Raw genomic sequence first — 25,124 nt, 5'->3', positions numbered from 1 at the left:
CGAGGGACCAGCAGCATCCCCTGGCACGGGGCACACATCCAGATGGAAATGCATGGAGCTCAGGAGGGTTTTCCCTGAGGGCTCCATGCACATTATATCAAGGTATAACCTAAAGTCATCTGACAGCTCAAAAACCAGCTAAGCAGTAGCCAAAACTTGCTGGAGGGAGTAAAAGCATCTTCAGTTACCTCTGCTCACCACTGCAGGATGGTGTGGCACTAAGTGGGGTGGTAGCACAGCTGGGGGGTAGAGCCAGGGGCATCCCGCCCCAGAGCAAGGGGCAGGAAGGGGATCCAGCACTGCCCCTGCCTGAACCTTCCAAAATAAGCACTGGATTTCCACTGCACGGGCTTGTAGTGAAGCCTAACAGCACTTCGGGTCATTTGTAGAGAAGGTCTTATTTATTCATCAGGAATTGCCTTCTTTTTACGTCACTGACGGCAGATGGCCTCACAGGGGATGGAGCGGCAGAACGAATTGCAGCTTCCAGGAACAGGGCGTTGCTGTGACAGAAGAGGGAAATGCCTTCAAACCGGCAAACTGAGCTGGGGCACGGGAATTTGAAGCTTTCTTGCAATGTGCCCAGCTCAATAGGCAAACCAGTGAGCTCAGCAGTCTGCAGGAAGAGCGGCGAAGTAACTGCAGATAAGCGATCTCGGAGGGACAGGAAGGCATATATTGATTTAGGGGCTCAGAGACCACTTTCGTGCAGAGGATGCACAGGAAAGCCAGGGCTAAACAGCTGAAGCCATACGATTTTTTTTTTTTGAAGCTGTGAAATATCTGCCAGAGAAAAAAGATGGCCCGGATAGGAAACAAACCACCTCATACTTTTGTCTCATTACCCACGTATTTTTTTGGCAGAATCATCTGAATTGGAGATACTGCTAAGCACAGGAGAAAATAAATTACCCTTTTCAGACTGGACTTTCTTACATTTATCTTAATATGGATTGCCTGCCTTGCTCCAAACTCGAAGGCAAAAACTTTTAAGTATGCGGTGGTCCTTACCACCCACCATGCAAAGCCACCATCATTCAAGGCAGAGCTGGAGAGGGGCTTTCTCCTCCTCTTCCCCAGTGCACACACATCACAGTTTTGCTCCTCTGTCCCAGCAGAACCCTGTCAGAGGATGCTGCAGCCATTCCTGCTCCTCCCATCCTGCCCAAGGCCACTTCAAAGAGCGGGACAGGCTTTTTCCTAGTGCTCTGCTGTCTGGTTTTTATACTCTCCCTGGTTTTAAGTAGGAAGGTTTCTGGCAAAATTAGGAATAAATAGCTTTGGACCTAGCAATCAGCAGCATCATTTGATATCAGTGCTCACAGTGGGGCAATTTTTAATGGACATATCTCTGGGTTTTTTGCCATTGTTGGGAAACTGTTTGGAAATAGAGACGTACCAAGTGAGGCTGGGGCTGCTGCATGCACGAGACGGTAAGTAATGCACCAAGCTGTAGTTTGTAGCTGTGACAATGTTTCAGCATTAATTCTTAGGAACACAGGATACTTCAGGCTGGAAGGGACCTCAGGAGGTCTCTAGTCCAACCTCAGAGCTCAGAGCAAGGTCAGCTGTGAGATCTGGCCAGGTTACTCAGGGTCCAGATGGGTCTTGAAAACTTCTGAGGACAAAGAAACAGGACACCCTCCCTAGACAACCCACCTCGAGGCCTGGCCACCCTCACGGTGGACGTCCAGTTACATGGCAAAAGGACATTCTCAGCCTGGCTGCTCTCAGCTATGCAGTTCCCTGGCCTGCGTCGTTGCAGAGGAATGGGGCTTTGCATTTGTCCCTATTGAATTTCACGAGGTTCCTGCTGACCCATTCCTCCAGGCTGCCTAGATCTCTCTGAATGGCAGCATATTGACCAGTCATCTCAGTTCAGTGTCACCTGCAGACTTGACAAGTGCACTGTGTTGCCTCCTGCAGGTCATTGCTAAAGATATTGAACAGAACAGGTCCCACAATAGACCCATGGCACCCCACTTCCTACTGGGCTCTGGGTAGAGTATAACCCATTAACATCTACCTGGTGAGCCTGATCATCCAACTGTTTTTTTTCCTTTTACCCATCTGGTTGCCCACCTATCCAGACCATAATGTCCAAACTTGGATACAAGAACATGTAGGAGATGTCACTGCATGATTTTCCCAGCGACCAAAGAAAGGGGTGACCAGCCTGTAGTTTCCAGATCATACTTTTGTCTGTTTGCTGGGGTTTTTTTCCCCACAAAGATGGGTGCAACACTTGCTTTTATCCCAATGATAGGAACCTCACAGAACCTCCATGACCTTTCAAAGATCAGCACAGTTGTCATTTCCAAACTGTACTTATGGACTCATGATGTTACACTCAGGTGAGCATGGCGGCAGATCTTCCAAACCTCTTACCTTGTGCTCTTCAGTCCTAACAACAACAGAGGGTAAGAGGATGATGGTATGTTTGCAAAGCTGGTCTCTGCTAAAGGGAATATGTTTCAAAGCAAGTATTAATGAACTTTCCAAGGAGGATGACCATGGGCATGACTTTGCATCTGGTGAAGGAAAGCAGGGTATAGATTTGAATGGCTAACACTATTAACTCTTCCTCTCCTCTTCACAAATTTTGTTTTCTCTTCAATAATAATTTAGAAGTGTGCTAACAATGGTCTTCCCGAAAGTAGCTAGCTTTCAAAGACAGCAGACATGACAAAGCTTTAGGATGAATAAAACATTACAGCACCACCAGTGAGGTGGCACCATAAGCACCTAGACAGATAAACATGTCCTCAGATCCCTCCATGGCTGCATTTGCACCATGGGCAGAGCAAAAGAAAAAGCCACCCAGAGAAAGACCAGTCTCCCCTTCTAGCCCCTTGCAGGAGGTCCTCATAGGAAAACTATGGAAGGGGAAGACTGACCCAGCTTGAATGTTACTCACTCAGACATCCAGAAGGATTCTCCATCCCAGAGGGACTCGACTCTGGTCTCAAAAAGGACTGAGATCTCCTGAATTCAGAAGAGGGACAAAGTCTTTCAGTGGGAAACTTCCATACAGCTCTCACCATGTTTGGTAGGGGCCAAATGCAAAAAAAAAAAAAAAAACCAAAAAAACCCTCTCCCCCCCCAAAAAAACCTGGAGTCAATGGAAAACTTTCCATGAGCTACTGTGGGAATCAGATGGGGCCACATTTCTCAGTATCTTTTTCTTTTTGCTACTCCTATCTATTGGCAATCCTTGGAGACCAGCCAAGTCTCCTTCCTGTGCTCCTCATTTATCAGCATACTCGTAAAAATCAATAGCCTTGCGCTGGCTACTTCTGTTAGTGCATTATCATTTCCTGCAACAAGGATAGCTTGACAAAATGAAGTTTCAGCTTATTAAAGGTTGTAAACCAGTTGCGTTGATGCTGGGTCTCCAGCACTCTGTAGGCTATTTCATACAATTTCTTCTGGAGGAGACTCCAAAAGGTCTTGGGTCCTTGATCAGTCCTTTTGCAGTTGCTATCCTTGTGTGCTGCTCAGTCAGGATGCTCCATCCCCGATCCATTAATAGGAATCACTTCGATTTGAATGATGCAAGTGTCATCTAGCTTCAACGGACTGGGAGTGCTTTGCATCGCTGTCAACACAAAGGTGCTGGAAGGCTCCATCCACATGCAAATTTCACATCTGCTAATGCTGAAACTTCTCTTATGGCACATATGGTCCTTCACATCAATGAGAATCAGCCTTTCTGATTTCCAAAATATTTGCAGCAGAGCACATGTCTGCTCAGAGACAACACGCAATTGCCAAATGGTTCCCAATGGTTGACTATAGCAGCCCAGTCACAACTTATAACCTTTGAAAGGAAATTCTACAGCTATTCCCAGTTTGCTGATAAATCCCAGGGTAGTCTGGGCTGAGGATGACTGAGTAAAATCTATCAGGCAGCCATAGCTCTCAAACAGTTCATCAGGCCAGTTAGGTTTGACAGATTTAACAGACCAGTTTGCACAACAGCATCATGTAATGCATCAGCTTCATCAGCTTTTAAGACAGATGCAAAAAAAGCACTGAGACACCAACACAGCAGAGAAACTAAATAGGGCAAAATCACTGCAACCTCCTCTCCCATCTGCCCTTTTCCTAACAGGGGTATTATATCAGCCTAGACTTGTATTCACGTGCTGGTAGGAAAATCTCTCTTCCATCCTTCTCATTGCATGTGAATACTGTCCTGCATCTTGGCATAACCCAAATGCAAAAGGCCCAAAAGAGAACCTACACTGAAAGAGGAAACTAAGAGTAAGGCTGTGAGATGGCTGCTAGCGAGAGCAGGCAACAGCCCTCCAGTTTGGTCCCTGGCGTTCCAAGATGTTCATTTCCAACAGCCCAAACTCAGTCATCACATGATGTACCTGCACATCAGCCCACCTTCCCATCTATAATCTAAAGCATTTTATATACTGGCTTGGAGTACAGCAGTCTCATTTCCTCCCTCCCCACGTGATTTGCGGGATGCGGTTCTCTGCTATTTTCTCTGAACCTTTCCTATGATTGCTTAGTAATGACTGCATTAGAGCTAGCAGCTATTACGCTGCACACAACTGCATCCTAAAAGATGCATACCTCGTATGAGAAAAGAAGATTGATTCCTGCTGCTGCAGTGTGGCTAACCAAATTCAGTATTTTCTATGTTAAAAAAGAGTATATAAATACAGAGACCACGGGCACAGGATCCACACAGTGATGCAAAATGGGGAAATTATTGCAGGGTTGTCTTAAAGAAGTTCAGAGACCTGCCCATTCATAGTTTCCTGATAGCACCTGAAAACCTGGCAGCCTCATCCGGGGTCCGATCCAGGCCCAGAGGAGTAGGCAGGGGTCACCACCTGCCTCTGTCCATGCTTGGGCCAGCAGTCCCAAAAGGGAGCAGTGATGGAGCAGCCACAGGGAAGGAGACACAGCTCCTCTTAGAGGTGTGGCAGGATTGATGGTGCAGCATTGCCAAGAGTTAATGCTACACAGAAAGGTGACTTTTCTTGATGATGAAGTGAATTCAGTACTTCAAAGAGGTGTAAAGAAGGGGCATCACACAGGAAAAAGTAAAGTTTTGTTGAATCAGGTTCAAACATTGTGGCTGGATTCTCAGTCTAGAAATGACTAATAGCATCTATTACATGCTTCTGCATCTTCAGTGTATCATACAGAATCTTTTTTTTTTTTTTTCTTGTTTTCAGTTAAAACTACTGATGATAAAACTAGGACAGTTGAGCTACATTTACAGGACTGTAAGCTGGCTAAAAGTGCCTGCTTTGGTTGAGATTTTCACATTTAAGAAAATGACAGTAAGCCCAAATATCCTGATGCAGGAATGGCAGCAGGTACAGGAGGGAAAGTCCTGATCTGCAGGTGCTGTAAGAACCTAGCCATGACCTGGCGAGAACATCAGATGACAAGCCACGGCCTCTGCTCCCCACCCCAGTCACTTCTGCACTTCCTAATAAAACCAGCTCTTCTTCCTTGGAGCATTTCTTAACACAAAGCTCTTTTCACACATAGAAACTGTACTTCTATAAAGAAGTAAGCTCAAGAACTGCAGTTGTGAAGGACTATCAGATGTCAAAATTCAGCACCTGTATCCAGGAATCAATATAGCCTCAATATGACAGTCTGCAAAATCCCAAAGTGCCAGGAGCAGCATAATTTACAACTAGCCTTCCACTGCTGATGCCCGGACACTGCAGTACCCTGCTTTCTGCCCCAGCCAAATTGCACTCAGCCTTTTTTCCTCCCCCTTCATTAACCATGCTACCTTTCGCCTTGGAAACTGGCATCTCCAACTGCAATTATGTATGCTTCAGGGCAGCTGAATATATAATTTTTTTATTGTTCCACAAATATTTTGTTTTAGTTTTGGCTGAAAACTCTTTCAACATGTTTGGCCAAACCATGCAATTAGGGATTCATACACCTCTAATTTAAACCTCCTTACGCAGGTGAGCGCGGCACAGACGGCTCCACCGCGCAGCTGCCGAGCCCCCCGCTCCCTCCTGCCCACGCCGGTGCCAGCGTGGCTGGGGCTGCCCAAGGCTTGCTGCCAGGGCAGGGGCACTGGAGAGCTATCAAATCTCATCGTCTTCTCACTCAGCAGATAATAAGCTCGGTCCATGATTCTGCAAATCCCACTGGCTTTCCTCAAGGAAAGGTCTGGCAAGTCGGGGAGTGTTCATAGCTACAAGAGTCCACTACGTTTGTATGCCCTTAACATTTTATACAGAAGGTCACCTTATCTCTCCCCCGCTCTCGAACACATCCCAGGCATTAACGACTGCAATGTCCCGGAGGTGCAGGAACGGAACCACTCACATTTAAATACCTATCAGCAGCTGAAAAGGTGAGCCGTGCATTAGACACCAATTACGTTGTGCTCTCAGAAGCTTCATTATCTCCAGGCTCTTCTGTTTGCAATGACCCACTAACATGAAAGTTATTTTTGCCTTCATTTTTCATTTTTCCACCCAAGAAAAGGGGTGTATCTCCACGTTTTGGAATCAGCCTGCAGGGATCAGAGGAACCCTTCAGGTTTTCCCTGGCTGCACCGAAGTTTCACCCTAGGGAGGATGCGAGGAAGCTCCACATTGGCTTTCTGTTGGCCAACTTGTCCCTCTTGGAGCACAGGGGAATACCTATACCTGCCTTCCAGGCAACTATTTCCAGCAGAACTGTTATCTGAAAAAAATGGAGTTGAATAACTTCTGCACACTGGTTCCCCTTTCCAGGAAACTGGAGGAAAGTTCTTCACTAAATCAAAAAGGAGTTAAAGATTCAGATACCACTACACTGACCCAACATCTTTAAGACCACACTTCCTTAAGCAGCCCATGAACTTGTGCATGGAAGCCTTGCCACAGCCGGATCCTCCCATACGCACAGGGAGTCCAACCATACACCACTGAAAAGACAGCCCTCCTCAAAGGCAGGGTGGGACTTTGGCACATACACAGGCAGTAAATCACCACACCTTCCAGCTGCCTTAATTTCCAGAGCTAACGAGAGGCTTCTCAGTGCCTGGCCACAGTCTCTGGGGCTTAACCATTAATTTTCAGTTGATTAAAACAGCCAGGCACAGAAGCACACACACAATATTTAACATGAGCAAAAGCCTCCTCATAGCTTTTAACCACCAGGCTGAAAGAAACTACATCTCTGAAGAGTGAAACAACCTGTGGCACCCCCACCACCCCTCCAGTCCCCACCTGGACAAAGCCTGGGGGGAGGCTGCTGCCTTCACTGGCTGGCAGCAGCTGCCGGGCCAATGAGGCAAACGAAAGCCATGGGCTCAGATCCGGTCCCCCACAAGACCTTCTGGAAGCCCAAGTCAAAACCACCTCCCCACGCTCTCTTCCCCTGCCCATTCCGCATGCTCTCAGGGGCAGCCCCGTGCCAGCGTGGTGCTCAGCTCAGCAGCGGGTGCACAGCTAAGGGTACTCCTGACCCACGTCTGCTCTCACAGTTAGACCTGAAAAAGCACCCCAGGGGTTACAGCCTCCCTGCTGTAGGAGGGACGGTAGCTCTTACCGGTTTGATCACCAGCGAGGTTCTTTGCTGCAACACTCAGTCATGCCCAACTGGAAAGAAGCAGATGCAGCTGGAGCTGGGGTCTGGCCACAGTGTCATGAAAGGGGGGTCTGCCCTTGGCTTGGAAGCTCAAAGCATGTTCCTCTCCTCTAGGCAGCTCAGACTACCATCAACGACCAGAACCGTGGAGGAGTCCTGTCTGCAGCTCAGCGGAGACGGCTGCTGAGGCACACTGCATCCACACCGGCGATGTCTTTTTCCAGTCCTTGCCATGGGCTCAGCTCAGTAGAGCAGGTGTCCAGTGGTGATCGCTGCCATCTGCAGCCAGAAGCACCAAGCTGGGAGAAAATCAGAACCATGGGAAGCTTGAAGACTTTGAAGATGAAGCCAGAGATGGTCATTGCTCAGAGGACAAGAAAAATAGAGTCTGAGGCAGCCTTCATATCTGTTTGTTGAGAGAAGACCTTTCCCTGGGATGCTGGCAATCAGGGTGTTCGGGAACCAAATGATTTAGCTGATGTCACTTAGTTAACAGAAGAATGCAAGAGAAGACACTTGCAGATTTGCTTTCCAGAAGAATACCCACTGAATTTACTTCACTGGAAGGCAGAACACTCAGCTGCTGGTACAGTTGCATGGATTTGGCAGACTTCCCTTGCCTGGGCACTTGCTCTTGCCACGTTGACACTTCCTCCCACTTAAAACCTCCGTGCTTTTCCTCTCGCACCGGTGCGCGCAGTTGCAGTGCTGACTTTTCACTCGGCGAGGCTGCGGGGTGTGAGCTCCCTGCCAGCTCCGCTGCCTGCTATGGCAGAGCCGTAACTGTGGCAGCACCGGGGACGAACAATCCTTATTTAGGGACACGTGTGAGTTGCAAAAGTTAAAGAACTGAAACTCAATCTTTCTTTACTTTAGCCAGCGCAGGTGACAGACAGATGCATGTAACACGGACACCAGTACGTATTTCCCTGCCTTGGTCTGGAAGTGCAGTATCATCCATCCAGCATAGCTGACTTCCAGTATCATGGACTTATTTTTATATTAGTATTTTTTAAAAAAATCTAACCTCTACAGGTAGTTCCACTCTGTTACTCTGCCCCCTGATGACTGGTACAAGATCCCTACCCCCTTTTTTGCCAGGCAACAACAGAAAGCCTCATGAAGCAACCAAATATCACCCCCTTCTGCCCCTCGTTCACAACCTTAGCCACATCACCCTGGCAATTAGAGTTGCCACACTGTGGGCAGTGGCCACATCTTTCTTACAGCTGCTCTTTGTGGCATGGATAGCTGCTGGTAGGTGAATTTTGACCAACCATTTAATGGTTGATCCTATGGTAGGTGCCTAAAATGTCTCCCATTATTTCTTCCTGATCTTTAGTTCAAAGAATAAGACAGCACAAAAAGAAAATTGTTCTCTGTTTCATCCCATTACCCTGCCTCTATTAAAAAAAAAAAAAAAAATAGTAGCTGAAGATTATTTTCTGGTAGAAGAGTCAAAACATTTACTACCTATAAATTCAGCGTACTCTGAATTGATAAAAGCAGGGTGCTTTCATCTGGCACCGCTCAAGAGGCATTAACTTCTGCCCTAAAGAACGGCAGTTCACATTCTCCACCAGCTGAACACAGTAACTTGTTCCTTCAAGCCTGCTCCAGGAAAGCACAAACATCACTTTGACTCCAACCAAAAGTTTTTTTCAGGAAGCAGCAGGTTTGTACAGATAAACTCTTACCAGGGTACACGATACGCTTGTCCTGCACAGGCTGGGGCTCACGTTATGCAGTTGCTTGTACATAATGGAGGTGGTAACGTGCCAGAAGTACTTTTCCCCTAAGAGCTGGGCTCTTCATTGAAAGTTAATGTAGTGTCTGAAGGACAAAAATTACTACCTTGTTGATAAAAAGTTTGGCATCGCTAATTATGATAATTCTGGAAATCCTATCAATTTTCATTGATACAATGATCCATTTTCCTTTTAAATCTTGCTCAGCTTTTATCCTCGAATTACTTCTGGTGGAAGTGAGTGCCATTGATTTCACAAAAACGTTTCTATCGGATTTGAATTTGTCACCTCTGTTTTAAAGACAAATGTAACAACTGGGCCAACAAAGCTACAAGACAGAAATTGAAGTTCTCCATCCATTTTCTGTGTTAGTCATAACTGTAGCTATTTTAATTTCTCATTCTCTTCAATCTCTCTATAATGTTTCTGCTGTCTCATTATTTTTGTTATCATTTTCCAAACTCTAAGGAACCTGCAATACAAAGTGTTTGCCCACGATGCTCAGAACTCAGTCCCGGACTGATCCAGCTAATTTTAAAACTCAGAGTTACGCGAGTACTTCGCTTTCTCTAACTATGCCATCCTTTACATTCCAAATTGAACTTCATTTATTACTGTGATCCATTCCATGAGCTTGATAAGGTACCACTAAATTTTCCTTATTTTCATGAGCTTGACTTCAATAACCTTCACCATTTTCTATTTCATTGGTCATTCCTCTTGCAGATTAATTAAAAAAACCCCTTTACCATTAAAAAAAAAAAAACATAAGTCAATCACAACTATTGGAAAAACAAAGAGCATAAAGAGGTTTTTGCAATTTTACAGTCTAGTATAATAAATTGGTAAGCAAATTAGCTATTACATTGTAAACCTCTTCACAGGTATGTACACGTGGCAGAGAAGGACAAGATGCTACTACCTTATGAGGATTTTTAACAACTATTATCATGAACCATATATTACTGTCAGCCTCTTGAATAACAACAAAGGCCTTTTACTGTGCTCTGAAAATAAGCTTGATAATGACCAGTTATGGCCAAGATAGTGTATCTCGGAAGAATCCAAGTACTTCAGAAGAAATAAAGAGGGTAGGAACTCTCCTTTAAGAATCTTAACAGATCTTGGCATTTCCTCTGATTTAAGCACAGAAGTCCCACTGGTTTCGATGTTGCAACTGCCATCAATGGTCAATTCGGACAGCACATATAACCCAAAATCTGCTTAAGCTTACCTGTTTAATTAGCATAAAGTTAGTAAGAGTTTTAGATGTTCCTATTTGCTTCTTGAAGTAAGATTTGTATAATGAATCTTACCAGAGCACACACAGAACCACAAAATACACAAGCTTTACTTCCCCAAAGAGCAGCAGCAGCAAATCCCGACTTTTGGCCAGCCCAGAAACGGCTGCCTTCCTTCTTACCTCTAAGAGAGGAAGGAAGCTTTTTCAGAGCACCGTATATTTCTTTTCTAAATTAAATCACTGTTCTTCCTGTTGTAAATGCAGTGTACTACGGAAAGCAGGCTGCAGAAATCACCACTGCATTAATATCGACGCAGCACCTTAGCAAAGTCTTTAACATTACAGCAGCCATACTTTCTTACTCCAGCATCTGAGCTAATCCCCAAGACTGTTTCAACAATCATATTTTTGCTATCATTTAAGAAAACAAAAGTTACAGAGTACTTTTGTTCCTACCAGATATTATTCCTCACATGTGTGAATCTTACTTTATGATTGATAACATACACAATGGTATGGGAGACAGATGCAGTCCCTTCGTGATATTTCAGAATATGAAGGGCTCCAATTCATCCTCTCCTTCCCTTCCTTCATGACATCTATTAACTCACCCACAGGGAAAATGTCATTTCTATCTAACAGTGAAAATCAAATGTCAAACTCTTCAACATACTATCAGACCGTCCTGCCTGACCCTGCAAAGACTTAGCTTTAATCTTTATGGGATGCAAGTATCTTCTTGACTCCGATCAACATAGAAGAGAAGCATATGCGTGAACTTCAGCAAGGCTGAGGAATCTGGGATTAAGAGCTACCACTTTTGTTTTGGCAAATATACCATCCACAATACAAAGTATCCAAGGAAAAAAGCACAAATCTTTTAGCAATTCTCCCCCACAGTTTTCCACCAGCACCACACCACAACAGGATTGCTCTTCAATGGGCAGAACTCCTGACAATTTGCAGGAAAATTAAGGCAATGGTTCTACCCGCTTTCTGCAGGAGTTGTTTTGGCAAGCTCACACTGTAAATGCCAAGCGGCATTTAAGGATTTGCTTGGACATGCACATATATGCATCTTATTCATCTCAACAAAAGGGAACTCCACATACTTTGATATTCAGGCTTGCCAAATATTTTAACTGGAAGCTTCTGGATTTTCATGTATTTATACTGTATTAAGTACCTAGCTACTTTTTCAAACCAATATTACATTTCAAACATCCATTTTTCAAAATCAATGCATCTGAAAGACTTGTTTAACTAACAAAACATGTCCTGCCTCAGCCCGTTTCTTTTTCTTGTATTGTCATAGCCATTTCCCGTCTGAGCCTGTGTTACTTTGGTGGTCAGCATTTTGGAAAAGGGAAGTTTCATTTTATAGTTAAAGATGATAACATGCTCCTAGTAACTTTCTCAAGCTGATGTTTAGCAAACGTTTTTTAAAAAAATAAGAAGGTTTGTGTCCTACAGTCACTTATTTAGCAACTACACTGCAGAGTACACAGAAATCCTGCCCTCCCCCCAAGACTGATTTAGGCAACGAGCATATAATAATGCTGTCATCGGAGTTCCCAACACCTTCAGAGGTATGTGTATGCTCTTTGCTACAGGTGAAGACTACAAAAACTTACAGTATGAGCACGTAACTTCTGCGAGGTACACCAGGGTGTGACACGGCTGTACATTTGCAACTGCAACTGTCCATGCTCGCATTCTTCTCAGACAGAAAAAAACCTCTCTAGGCCACTTCTTTTGACATGAAAAGAAGCCAAACTGAAGTGATAAATCCCATTAGCATTTTCCAGCAGGTTTTGCACCCCCCCTTCGTTAAAATAAATAAATAGAGTCTTTACTTAGTTTCCAGACTAAGAAGTATTATTAAAAGTAGTTACAGACTCAATTACAACCCTTAAAACACCACCAAAATGCACTACAATATTCTTTTATTTAGTTTACAGAAGAGTCTATCAGTACAGGTTGCAGAAAGAAAATGTTTAGTGCTATTTACAATTTGTTTTAAAACTCTGCTCTATACAAATTTAATTCTGATCAGTATGAACAATATTTTTGTAAATCTACTGCATATAAAGCATTTCATCAAAGCAGTAACAATGAATAAAATAACCTGATTACATTTGAATGATGCCAATCATTCGAAAAAACGATTACACAGAACATCTGTAAGAGTTGTGGACACTTAAGTACAGAACACAATGTCAACCTGTGACTCATTTTTTTTTTTAAAGGCTAAAGCTATTTATATGGAATATTGTTCTATTATACTACACGCCAATCTATATTTAACTTCTATAGTTATGTATTTTATAAGATTTTTATTAAATATATTCTACACATATTTGTAATTTCACCCAGGAAGAATTCCTCCCCAGTGAAAAAATATAAAATCTTTTATATTTTTTTTATTTTTATTTATTTTTATTTTTTTACAGGTTTAGATGAAACTAGCTCATGCTTTAGTGCTGTGCAAATTTCTTTAGCATATCAACATTTAAATTATTGATATGAAATAAAAGAATGGCATCCTTTTTAATTATGTATGCCTTCAAAAATCAGCTTCGGATTTTAATACAATTGCAAGCACTAATACCAAATGCAGATTACGTAAAGAAACAAAACTAGTACTATGGCAGAGGTTTTTCTTTTTGCTTTTTAAACTTTAATAATTCTTTTGAAGTCTCTAATGAGTAAGCATGACACTGGACACTAAGGTACAGATGAGAAAATGACTCAAAAACACCAATTGCCAATATTCAAATACATAAAATTGATTAGTAAATGATGTTTTCTAACATTTATGCACAATAATAAAAGCCTATGAACTACAGGAAATTACCCCTCCCATATTAAGGCTAGGAAATGCACTCTCTGCACTTGTTTGTGCTGTCTGAATAAGCACTCAACTAACATAGGAGATCAGAGTGCACGCAGTAACGAAAAAATCAGTTTCATCAGCCCTCTACAGAGTGCTTTTAAATTACAGGCACATAGTTTTTTTTTGTTTGTTGCAGTGAAAATATATATATAGTTAGACTTGGTTTAGTTAGTATTCTGTGCCAGTTCGGCCACCAAGGTTGACTTAGGTAGAATTGACTTAACAGTTTTTCCTTTGATTTGGCCATAAGTGAGATTTGTTTTAATTATAGATATACTATTTTCCAGTGTGCATTATACATTGTAGGTTATTACTAGGTGTCTCAAATATTGTTAGAGATTGTTGATGAGAAATACACGGTCAACCATATTTAGTGCAAATTGCATCTAGAAAGCTTGCCTGGTTAGATCCGGTTAATGGAGATTTTTGTGGTAGCAAAATGATTCCTGCCATGGAAAAAAACACATTAACTTTTCTGAAAATTGAATTCTTTCAAGAACTGATGTACTGTAAGATTATTCAAAAAACAAAAAGCAGGAATTTAAAAAAAACAAAACAATGAAAGTGTTCATAGAACTTTCTCTTTTTTTAAAAAAAAAAAAAAGACTAACGAGACAGTGTTCGTGTAATATTTCAGTTCCATGGATTTACAGACAGGCTCTTCCTACAGGTGTTTGAAGCAAGGTAGGGCCTCTTCTATTCCAGCAGCATGAAAGACAAAGACTATATTACATCACACTTAGCAGGTAAAGCTAACAGGGTTTACAGGATTACACAGCAATTGCTTTCTCCAGTTTTTTCACGGTTCCTTTGACCTGTGGAGCAAGAAGAAAGTTTTGCTTACATGCCATTTCTAAAGCAATCATGTTGTTTTGTGTGTGAGTATGCTTGATACAAGTATGCTTTTTATTATTTTTAGTAAAAAAATTATTTATTATTATAGATAGACATGCATACATAACTGAAAAATAAATCAGGAGTAGTTTTTAAGAATAAACCCAAAAGCTTTTAATATTTGAGTACATTTCTGCATTCTACAAAGATGCTAAACCAGAAAGTTAATTTCTTAGTTTTCTATAAACAACACGTACAAAAGTATTTCATTACTTGCTTCACAAAAGACTTGACATGGACTTGACTTTTCTCTACTATGAAACATTCAAAGAGCCTGTAAGAGATCTGACTGCTTTGCCATGTACTTAAGTAAGAAATAAGTCTAGTGCACAGCGTACCTTGAGAGTTTGGCTCTGGCAATGTCTCTCTAGCCACCAAATGCATCACTGTTGTTTTCCCAAAAGGAAGTTTTAATGCTGCAAAAGGAGAAAGGGAGATTTATTAATACATTACAGCAGTTGTCTTTCTTCAAAACACCCAATTGAAACTAACTATAATTGGATCAGCACCTGTTCAAAAGTTTATACTGTTAGGTTTGAACTACTAAATAGATTTATAAAGGCGTTCCTGGCTAAAGTTTTGTAGATCAGGGTCTTAGGACCTGATAATAATCACTTAAAACATTGTGTTCTTAGAGACACGATATTCCTGTTAGGAAACTTAGCCTTCCTCTTTTGAGTAAAGGAAGAAGTGGGCATTCATGTCAAGACTCAGCTGCTAAGCACCCTTTATTGACAAAGATGCAAAAAAGTGGCTAATTCAGCCACTAAATTGTTAATCCCGAGACATCAAAACACTGAGCCACTAGTGCAAAACAGATTTTCCTAAAACATGCTTTGATCCACGATACAGATTTCCTGAAATATGAAATGTCTGCATCTAGCCTTTTAATACTAATCAAATGTCAACTGCATGTGAAAAATATCAAATTTAAAGCATTCTCAGATAAGATAGTTCTCATAATGCTGCCTTTGTGAGCTTTAGTACCACAAAATAACAAAATTGGAGCTTTCCACAATTCATTCTGCTTGTTTCTGAAACTAAAATGATGATTTTCACATTCTGATTTAAGTATACTAACACAGTGCTGTACTTATGGTTTTAGCGCTATAGTATAATATCCATCAAAACTTCTAGTCTCCTTGAAATGAAAGGATTCTCTGTTGCTCATCATGTTTAGCAGATTCTCCTTGCCAGATTCAATATTCTGAACTTTGACTTCTTCCAATTATTATGGGGGGTGGGGATGGGGTGGTATTTTTACAAGTTCTTTACATAACTTTAGTTTTGTTTCCTCTCTCCAACTCCTAACATTAAGCATCTTTCTTGATTATTTTTCTGAGAAATGTAAGGTAAAGATGCTAAGTTTTGTCGTGTCCCCCCCCCATATAGAGGGGAAAAAAGTCAGCGATAAATGTAACAAGAATTTAACCCTAAATACACAAATCGTTCTGACCCGAGTAGAATCTGTCCTCTCAAATTCAATTTACATCTTCTATTTTCACATACAGCGCACCAAGGCATTTTAAGTGAATAAATGAATAATGAATGTCCAATAAACCTGAAGGTAACTGAAGAGAAAAATGCCCTTCTCTATTTTAATCACTACAGCATAGATTCAAAATTCAGTAATTAGAAAAATAAACAAACCTAGTAGTTGGTTACTACATGATTCAATACAAGCCTAGCTACAACACTGCTATTAATCATGTTCATTGCCTATGTATTTGTTTGAAAAAATGCAAGTTATGATTAAAACACAGGTGTAACCATAGGGAGGGATATACAGCTCCACAAGCTTCTTTGAAATAGCTGTACTTTGGGAAAAGCCATCTCTATAGAAAGTCAGATCTGAAAGTTGCTTAGTTTACTTGAAGCACTACCTGTGCCTGCAACTAGAAGCTATTGATAGCTTAAAGTCTGGTAAGGATGAAATATTTGGGTACTTGATTCTGTGATACAACTGAAAAATCTGCAAAAAGCGTATTACCAGCCTGTTAAACTCAATGGAAAAGGATTGTCTTCATGACAAACTCCTAAGAAGCCATTACAGAAAGAGCAAAATATTACAAACTAATCACATTAGGGACATCTTTCATAACATCAAGACACTTGAGGAGACTTGATTAGTGAGCTGTGGAGATTAATTATTTACAGTAATCAAGTAAAAGTATGCTAATACTTCAATTAACTAATTTCAGCTAGTAGTTTGCATAGTTCACACAAGTTCTTATTAGCAGTTTCTAGCTTCTTGCTTGGACCACCATGACAGAACTGGAGCACCCTGACCTATGCTCTGTAATCCTTTCTTGCTCCTGTCTTCCTTCTCTCACCCCTTTCTCTCACTTAAACTGAACTTTTATTTAATTCCTTTCCCATCTGTTTAATTCCACTTTTATTCCAGATTTTCTGTTGTCAGAATTTACTTTTCACCCCCTCTTTTGGTATGTGTATGGCACAGGGTGGGTTGGCTTCCATTCCCCCCTCCCCAATAAATAAGCAAGTAAAACATTGCTGATTACCGTTATCTAACAAGAAACAGAAAACTCTCAATTACGTATTACCTCTCTAATTAATATTATTCCAAATGCAAACTGCAGACCAAATATTTAGCTAAAGGATGAAATTTCCTGTTGGAAGCTGAACAACAGACTCTGCCTTGCTAGCTAACTCCCCAACCCTTTGCACAGGCAGGACACAACAAAACAGTGTGGCTCAAGCACCGCAGGCAAGAGGGCACAGCGAGTCTTTACAGAGGGGTCTATTTTTCTTTACCACTTCCAATGCCATTAGCTCTACTGTTCTTGTAGTGACAGCCCATTCAGAGAAGCTGGCAAAAGACACAGTTTCTTTAAAATAAAGTTTTCCACTCAAAAGCCAGCTTTTCCTATCAATTTGTCATTTTTTGATGCTTCTTAGTTTAAAGGAGCCTCAAATTCATAAGACACTATGTAGACATGCAAGATTACAACTAGAACACTACAGGGCCATTTTTAAATGTGGAAAAAATGGACTCCTGTTAAAAAAGAAAACACCAAACTGTCTCCTTGGAAACTTTTGTTTCACTAGTTGATAAAGTGACTTTCAGTACACAGTAGGTCCAAATTCCAGTCAATATTTCCTAATCACCTAAAGCAAATAAAACACTAAGTGCTATAACTCAGTTATAGAGAGCTGCAGATAGAAAAGCTTAATGGAACTGTATTATAACAGCATAAGAAACTAAATACTGTATTTAGCAAGAAATTCCCTCCCCCCTCCACTTTTTCAAGATAACTAGTTCACTTAGGGTTACATGTAATGAACACCACAAACTGAAGTAACAGTCTTTTCAGGCTGCTTCGTGAATTGCTGTTCCCCTTTCAGCTGTATAATCTAACTGCAGATAACTTCATTAGTACTGAAGTAAGCCAATGTTTTAGGGATTCTTTTTCTTAAAACAATACACAACAAAAAGATCTTTGAAAAACACTAATATACGTGTAAGATCCTTAGGGTAAAATCATGATGATTAAATTGCAATGCATGAATGATTAAGAATGAACTAAAATGCCCTGAACCCAAGTAAATGTTCAAAATCCATAGACCTGAGTTAATGCAAGAGTCAAATGCATGCAGCTATTATTTTTCAGCTTAACTCGTTAAACAATATATTAAATATATCAAACCAATATTCAAAGTTGTTTTGGATTTATACAAATGTCACTAAAGGGAACAAGCACTGGTGGTCAAGAGCAACACCTAGAGATGAATGGCAAAGAAAAACCCATTTAGCTATCCTTGCCTGGAAAATGTAGGGTAAGACTAGCATCTCTAATTGCAGAGATGATCCAAGACTTCACATTTGTCTTTCAACCCTACTCCAACTGCTAATAGCTGCACTCATTGGCACCTGGTAAACATACAAATTAAGGAATGAATAAAATTTTCAGAGTTCTCCCAGCTGAATTGACAATCATCTTGTTTGTACATATAGCAGCATTAATAATTGATTTATATGGAGAGTAAATCTTTTGTAAAAGTACATCACTAGACAACATTGGTAATGGTAGAAAGTGAATCCATGACTACATGATCCCAGTCACTTCTTCATGGAAAGATCACCATAAGCAATCCAGAAATGTAAATCTTAATTTCAAAAACATTTCATTGGTGGTTTTGTATTATATTCTCCTCCCTGTATTGCACTCAAGTACCGAATGCATGAACAATCTGAACATACAGAGAAAGAGAAAGTAAAAGTATTAATTTATTTTTAAACTGGCACAGAGAAGAGAGTCTTGTTTTGTTTAGTCTGTGATACAGTTGATATCCACACTGGCAACTTTTATCTACAAAAGGAAAGACTATTGTTAATAATTTGTGTTGTATCTCCATCAAAGCTACCCATGAAAATATGTAATTGTGGGGAAAAACTTGCCACAAGGGGGCATAGTTGAATTGCATTTCCTTAGCATATGACGTGAAGCCATTTACTTTTGTTTGCGCATAACTATGCAATTGTATCCCTGGGAGAGCACTGGACAGCAAGAATGCTTCCCCTCATTCTCATTCATAGGGTGTCTTCCTTCATTGCACTAAAATTTAAAGTATTATTTAACCAAATATCATGAACTTTACCAAACACTTTAAAATACTTCAGACATTTATGAAGTAGCTTACCCTGCAAGTAGAGTGTAAGAGAGGTGGAACAAAATATTCCATTTAGAAAGACAACAAATAAAAGCAGCGTTACTGTTTCTTTATGCAAGAGAAGACTTGACTTAGCAGGTGGTACCTCCCAAAGTTTAACAACTAGTGGTAACAAGATGGAAAAATACACAGTAAGATACAATCTCACTCTATGCAGAGGAAAAGTAGTATATAGCAAGCCATACTGTGATCTTGAACAGTAAAGTAGTATTTACTGCACTGCAAATAAATATCCCCTTTGCCTGGCTGTAACATGCATAATGAAAATTATTTTCATACCTCCTAATGTCACATTGCCATGAAGAAACCTCCCTTGGTAAATAAGCCGCAAGATATTTGGACTGCTGACTTGTTCTTCTTCCCAATCTGAAAAGAAGGGAGAGAATTTTCACAGTTACACTGTAATAAAAACATCTTATTTCTCTCACCTTTACTCAGGAGTAAAGCTAAGAACAGGACTCTCTTGAATGAAACACTGAAGAGAGAGCACAGGTTGAAGATACAGAAAGATAATTCAAAGCCAGCACTCCTGAAATCTATTCTTAGAATTATTGACGTTGGGCATGGAAACACAAAATTTTATGCCTGCAAGTATAAATATTACTAAGTAAATTCACAGATTGCATGAGATATTTAGCATATATACAAGTCCTACACAAAATATTTCATAAATGTAAGTTGCTTCCTGAGGCTTAATATCCACTTGGCTAAAATTGCCTTAGTTTCTTCCCATTCAGAAGACTCTCAAGCCACACTCCTCACCAGCTAGTTGTCCAACTGGAGCTGTTCTCCAGGAATGGGAAGCAGCCACACACACAGCAGAAGTGCATGTGATGGGTCATTTGAAATAGGACTGTCAGATCACAGCACTGAAAACGCCTTGCAGGCTGCTCAGCGGCGTTCAATGATGGCCAGATCCAACCAGATAAATGTCCAGAGGGGGCAGTGACCTGCACAGCCCCGAACCGTCCCTGCGGAGAGCCTGAACAGAGGGCCCTCACAGAGCAGACACTGATACATTTTAAGGAACTTCTCAAAAAAACATCCACAGATTGTCCTAAGTGGCAAACAGTGATTCGGGAAAAGCAAGCATGCATCTTCCTATAGTGCATTTGCTAATAATGCTTAAGCCATCATAAATCATTTATAAGCTTAAGTGATCTTTTCCTACTCTTCTACTGTTCCCTGTCACAATGTGAACAACAAATAAATCTGCACTTTGCTTTCAGAACAAATATCATAAAACCTTGAAATGCTGAATTTAAACGGGCTCTGTGGGAATACAGTGTCTTCTGTTCCTCAGCTGACCAGATATCTGGCAACAGCTGTTCACAAATGTTCTCTCTTTCTGCTTTTGTAGCATTTATACACCAAAATGAATATTCAGCAAGGGATCACGACACGCAACAGAAACCAACCTGTTCACTGGGAACATACAATTAACATACAGGCAGTGGCAACTGGCACCACAAAAGAAGAAGAACTGAAAAGCAGAGAAGGGGAAGCATTTAAAACAAAAGCCACAGCTGCGGAGAGTGTACAGAGAGGCATCTGGTGCAAAAAAGCAAGCAGGCAGAGACACGGGCAGCAGGAGCCATCGCAGCCCCAGTGCTGCACAGAACACGGCGGAGGCAGGGCTGGTACCAACACCAGAGCCTGCAATACCCCCGGGTGCTGCCATGTGCCTGGTTTATAAGATTAGATCAAATTAGGCAACCAAAGCTATTCGAATTTCAAGTATTTCCACCCAGGGTCTGATTCAATTGTCTTGCAATTCAAGCACATGCCCTTTTGCTATGCTGTGAAGTGGGCTACCTTAAGGATCTGAATTATCACACTGCTAGGGTAAACAATTTTTTTTGAAGATACCAATTTTTTTTTTTTTTTTTTTTTTACTCCATACAGTCTGAACTCCACTATACTATGCCTGTAAAGAAGAGAAGTTCAGCCAGTTTACAGTGCCGTAATGACGTAAAACAGCAACCAATAGAAGACAGACTATTTTGGCACAGGTATTTGCTCATTGTTAAGCTGCCAATTTATCCATCCTTTTAATTTTTGCTTCTTGGCTGGCAGTCTGAAACATTTCTTTCTGACATGATTTCAAATTTTAATTTCCACTGATGGCTCAATGAGCCAAGAAGAAAATATTTACCTATGACTTTTTTTTTTTTTTTTTTTTAAGTTCAGCAGACAATTGCTGTACAAGAAAAAAGTTAATATTATGTAGAAGAAAATGGGGGGGGGGGGGGGGGGGAAGAGAACAGGTAACCTGCCTAGATGATATACATTAATACTAATTTGGCATTTTCCACTACAAGTCAAGAGATCCTTAATTAACAACTGTGTTGCCAAAAGGGTGGAGGAGAGGTTTGCCTTATCCTCAGTCATGTGCTGGCAGGATTATGTCATGACTTCTTTTTGCCACAAGATCATAACAAGTCAAAATGGTGGCAAAACCAATCATTTCATATCATCTCTATTTCAAGGAAAATTTAGTCCTCATCAAGACTTCTCAGTCCTGTGGCAAAGAGCAGCACTCTCAGTCTGAAAACAGCCAGTGGGCTAATGTTTGTGAAAACCTATACGCTATTATGAAATAGATTTTTCCTCAGTCTTTTAAATCAACACTATTCTCCTTTGCACAGGCAATTAAATATTCATCAAGATTTACAGCACTCCCTCAGGACAGCAGGTATTTGAACAGAGGCTTCCGTGTCCAGTTCTACTTTTCTTTTTCTTTCAAAAAGAGACTTTAAAGTCTGGGTTTCTTCTCAGCTCTAAACCCAGAATCTGCAACCTTCAAGCTCTTCACAAGGCTGGAAACATGAGACCACATGTTCAGGAATAAACTTGAGTAAGAAAAAAAAAAAAACAGTTCTGCCTTTACTAATTCAGATAAAAGTACACAAAGAACATTTGGTCACGACAACTATGTTGTAGGCACACACTGAAATATGTACAGCAGCTACACAGATGCTACATCAACCAGATTTCTTACTGTAAATGTGTTTTACATCTATATCTAATACTTCAGAGGACTAAAGACCACCTCCTTCATTGCATATTTTACTAAATACATAATGCTGCATCCCAGCAAAACAAACAGCAAACAAGTCCCCTGAAACACTGTTCTTCCTGACCTCAAAGACCAGTTTAAGGCCTAAAATATGGATTATCAACACTAACTTCTTGGCATGAATTATCATCCACCATACCTCTTCAACAAAGGCACCACAGAAACAGATATTGCAATGTTTTCGTTTGCATAAATAGTAGTCTTTTTCAACATCAAAACAGTAACCCAAATGAAGTCTTGTACCAGAAGAAGCATTTTCTTTCATCGTATGGAACGCTATGTCTGTGTTTTGGCTATTTTCCCATGAAATCATATGGGGAGAACAGAAGCACTTTGTTTTTGTGGAACTATTCACGTACATATGTGAATACACATCTTAAGTTTTCAATTCCATTTTCTGAAGCTAGTATTCCTGCATAACACCAAATATATTCATACAAACAGTCTCAGTTTCCCTCAGTCTTTTTTTATGTCTCTTAAAATGTTCTTTTATATTTGATTTTTTCCTGGAAAAGTATCATTATTATGGATCCTTTCCAAGATAGGGCAGTAAGGAAGAAGTACATCAGACTCAATTTCACTAATGCGTTCCTGTGACATGCCACGTTTTATATTAGCTGTCCTCACATAAGAGATTTTATACCTCCAACATTTCCTCACACTTACTAGATCCTCTAATGAGATTGAGCAAGAAAAGAGTCTACAGATAGGAGGAAAGAACTACTTCAGTTTGGGGAAGTAAATTTTAGAAATAAAGTGGGAAATAGTCCAGACATCTAAAAATCTGCCCAACCAAAGAAACAGGAAGAAAGAAGGCATGAAGACAATTGTATTTCTATATAAATCTATGCCCAGATACACAATAAACATACTTAATTTGAACACTGAGAACAGAGATCAGTTTATTGACACTTTAGTCTGAAAATGCAGGGAAGCTTCTATCTATCTATCTATCTCTCCAGTTAAAAAGCCAAAGCCACACAGCTACTCACCCATCGGCCAGTTGTCATACACATGTTTTGCGATATCTGCAGCAGAGTCATTTGGTGAAAACAGGAACTCTTTTGTTTTCCCGCTTACCAAGATGAGGCGCAAATTTATCTGTTAAAAAAAAAAAAAAGCAGTATTAGGAAAGTATTCAGAAAAGAGTTAATTTTTTTTTTTTTTAAAGTTACTAAAAAGTTGCTATTGGTTTTAGAAGAAGATTGATCCAAACTGATGTGAGAAAAGTTTAAGATGGTGTTAAAAATAGGGTCAAAGAGGTCAATAAAATTTTGTTTGTTTACACATGATCTAGGAAGATTAAATTCTAACAGCTGGCATTTTTGATGATAAACACCAGAAGATTCTGATAGGTAGTGACTGAATCAACTGTGCCTTTTAAAAAAAAACAACCAAACAAACCAAACTTTCAGCAGAGTATAAAAGAATTCCAGCCAAGACACACTGGCAACGTATCTTCTTGAATAAAGAGGAAAAATATAAACCTGAAAAATTAAGCCGAACAGAGAGCACTAAAAATATAAAAAACTGCACCCAAACAGCCTGTGAGCCTCAGTAAAAGCCCTAGTACACTCCCTCCAGTATGATATTTGTCAGCCCTGATCTCACCCACTGCATCTCCTACGTAACACCAGGGAGTCAGACGGCATCCTTCCTCGATCCCAGCTGCCACAGAACTTGAATCCTTCTGCCAGTTTTCTGAACCCAAAACTTTGTTCCACCACTGTCTTTCACTACAAGCAAACTGGTTGAGATCCACATGCAATACAGTAATAACACCACATCATAGTTTTTCTATCATCGATTTCCTTTACCTAAAAATCAGCATCTTCAGCTATAATTTTCCTCTCTTCTATTTGCAAGTTACTGCATATAATCCCTTTTCCATATAGTATTAAAATATAAAGAGCTCACTATGACATGATTATTTACAATGCAAAAGAGATTAAATTTTGGCTCCTCAAGCAACTGCTAGCAAGGTCACAAAATGTGTTTGGGTAGCTAGCTCTTTACCAGCGCCCATGGCAAGTAGGAGTCTAGCTGCTTTTGTGTTTTGGCCTACAAGCCTAAATTGCATCACCTTTCAGCAAGACTTCAGCATCCTAACTGCTTGGATACTTTTTTCCGAATCACACTCTCACACTGTGGCTCTCATTTGAAGTTAAGTTGCAACAAAGCTTTCCTTGTTGGAATTCAGTAAACTGTTTTCTAGATCAAATACAAAAGGAAAAATTTACAGTGATGCCCAAGTTTTCAAGACTTCTTCAGGGTCAAAAATCTCAGCACATCATACCCACTGAACATGACAGTCCTGCCTCAGTTACCTACTTACCACTTATTTCAGAAGCTCTCCAGACAGACTGTCTATTCTCTCTTGAATGCTTTGGCTTGGATTCATCCCACCTATCTTTAAGCACCTAATGGAGGTCTCCAAATTACAATCTCTATCATCCTGCACATTTCAAGTTCAATGAAGAAAATGACCCCTCGAAAAAGCAGTTCAGGCTCTATTTCAAAATGTAGCAAAGATGAAAAGAGTTAGCGTAAAAGGGCTAGGTTCCCCTCCCTGTCCCCCTGCTAATGCCCTTCAGAAAATATGAGCTCTGCCATTAGCCCAGGAAAGAAGCGAAGTGGTAGCCATCTCTGAAAAAGCACCACAGCCACTGTAAGAGTATCACTGCACACAAAGACATTGCGAAAAACTTAAAGGAGAGAAGATACAGATATGCTGTTTAGTCAAAGACAATTATTCATAAAATTCAGAACACATCTGGCTATAAACATTAAAGTTCCGTTTTCTCTGGTATTTCCAGAATGATTAAGGAATTATTTTCAAATCTCACCAGGATTTAGCACAAAAGGCAGACAAAGTCCCACTATTCCTGTTTACTCCAAAAACCTGAGTACTGTAATGAATTACAATTTAAAATCTTATGGCTAAATTTAGCAATGGCCAGACTATGTCCACTTGTTTTGCTTATATTGTCT

At 40.5% G+C, this 25,124-nt stretch overlaps 1 protein-coding gene across 1 annotated transcript in view; it reads right to left on the bottom strand.

The window, feature by feature from the left end:
- Window positions 1–14,075: 14,075 nt before the first annotated feature.
- UBL3 (ubiquitin like 3) overlaps window positions 14,076–25,124 on the bottom strand; it is a 93,273-nt gene continuing 82,224 nt past the window's right edge. The window contains exons 2-5 of the mRNA XM_075720093.1: window positions 23,126–23,234; window positions 19,334–19,420; window positions 14,701–14,778; window positions 14,076–14,283 (exon numbers count right to left, since the gene is read on the bottom strand). Coding sequence (XP_075576208.1) covers window positions 14,231–14,283; window positions 14,701–14,778; window positions 19,334–19,420; window positions 23,126–23,234 — 327 coding nt within the window. The 3' untranslated portion in view covers window positions 14,076–14,230. The remainder of the gene's footprint in view (window positions 14,284–14,700; window positions 14,779–19,333; window positions 19,421–23,125; window positions 23,235–25,124) is intronic.

This window comes from Pelecanus crispus, chromosome 1, assembly GCF_030463565.1.
Source record: "Pelecanus crispus isolate bPelCri1 chromosome 1, bPelCri1.pri, whole genome shotgun sequence".
Classification (NCBI taxonomy): domain Eukaryota; kingdom Metazoa; phylum Chordata; class Aves; order Pelecaniformes; family Pelecanidae; genus Pelecanus; species Pelecanus crispus.
The sequence above is the reverse complement of the archived record's forward strand: the minus strand, read 5'-3'. Positions and strand labels throughout refer to the sequence as shown.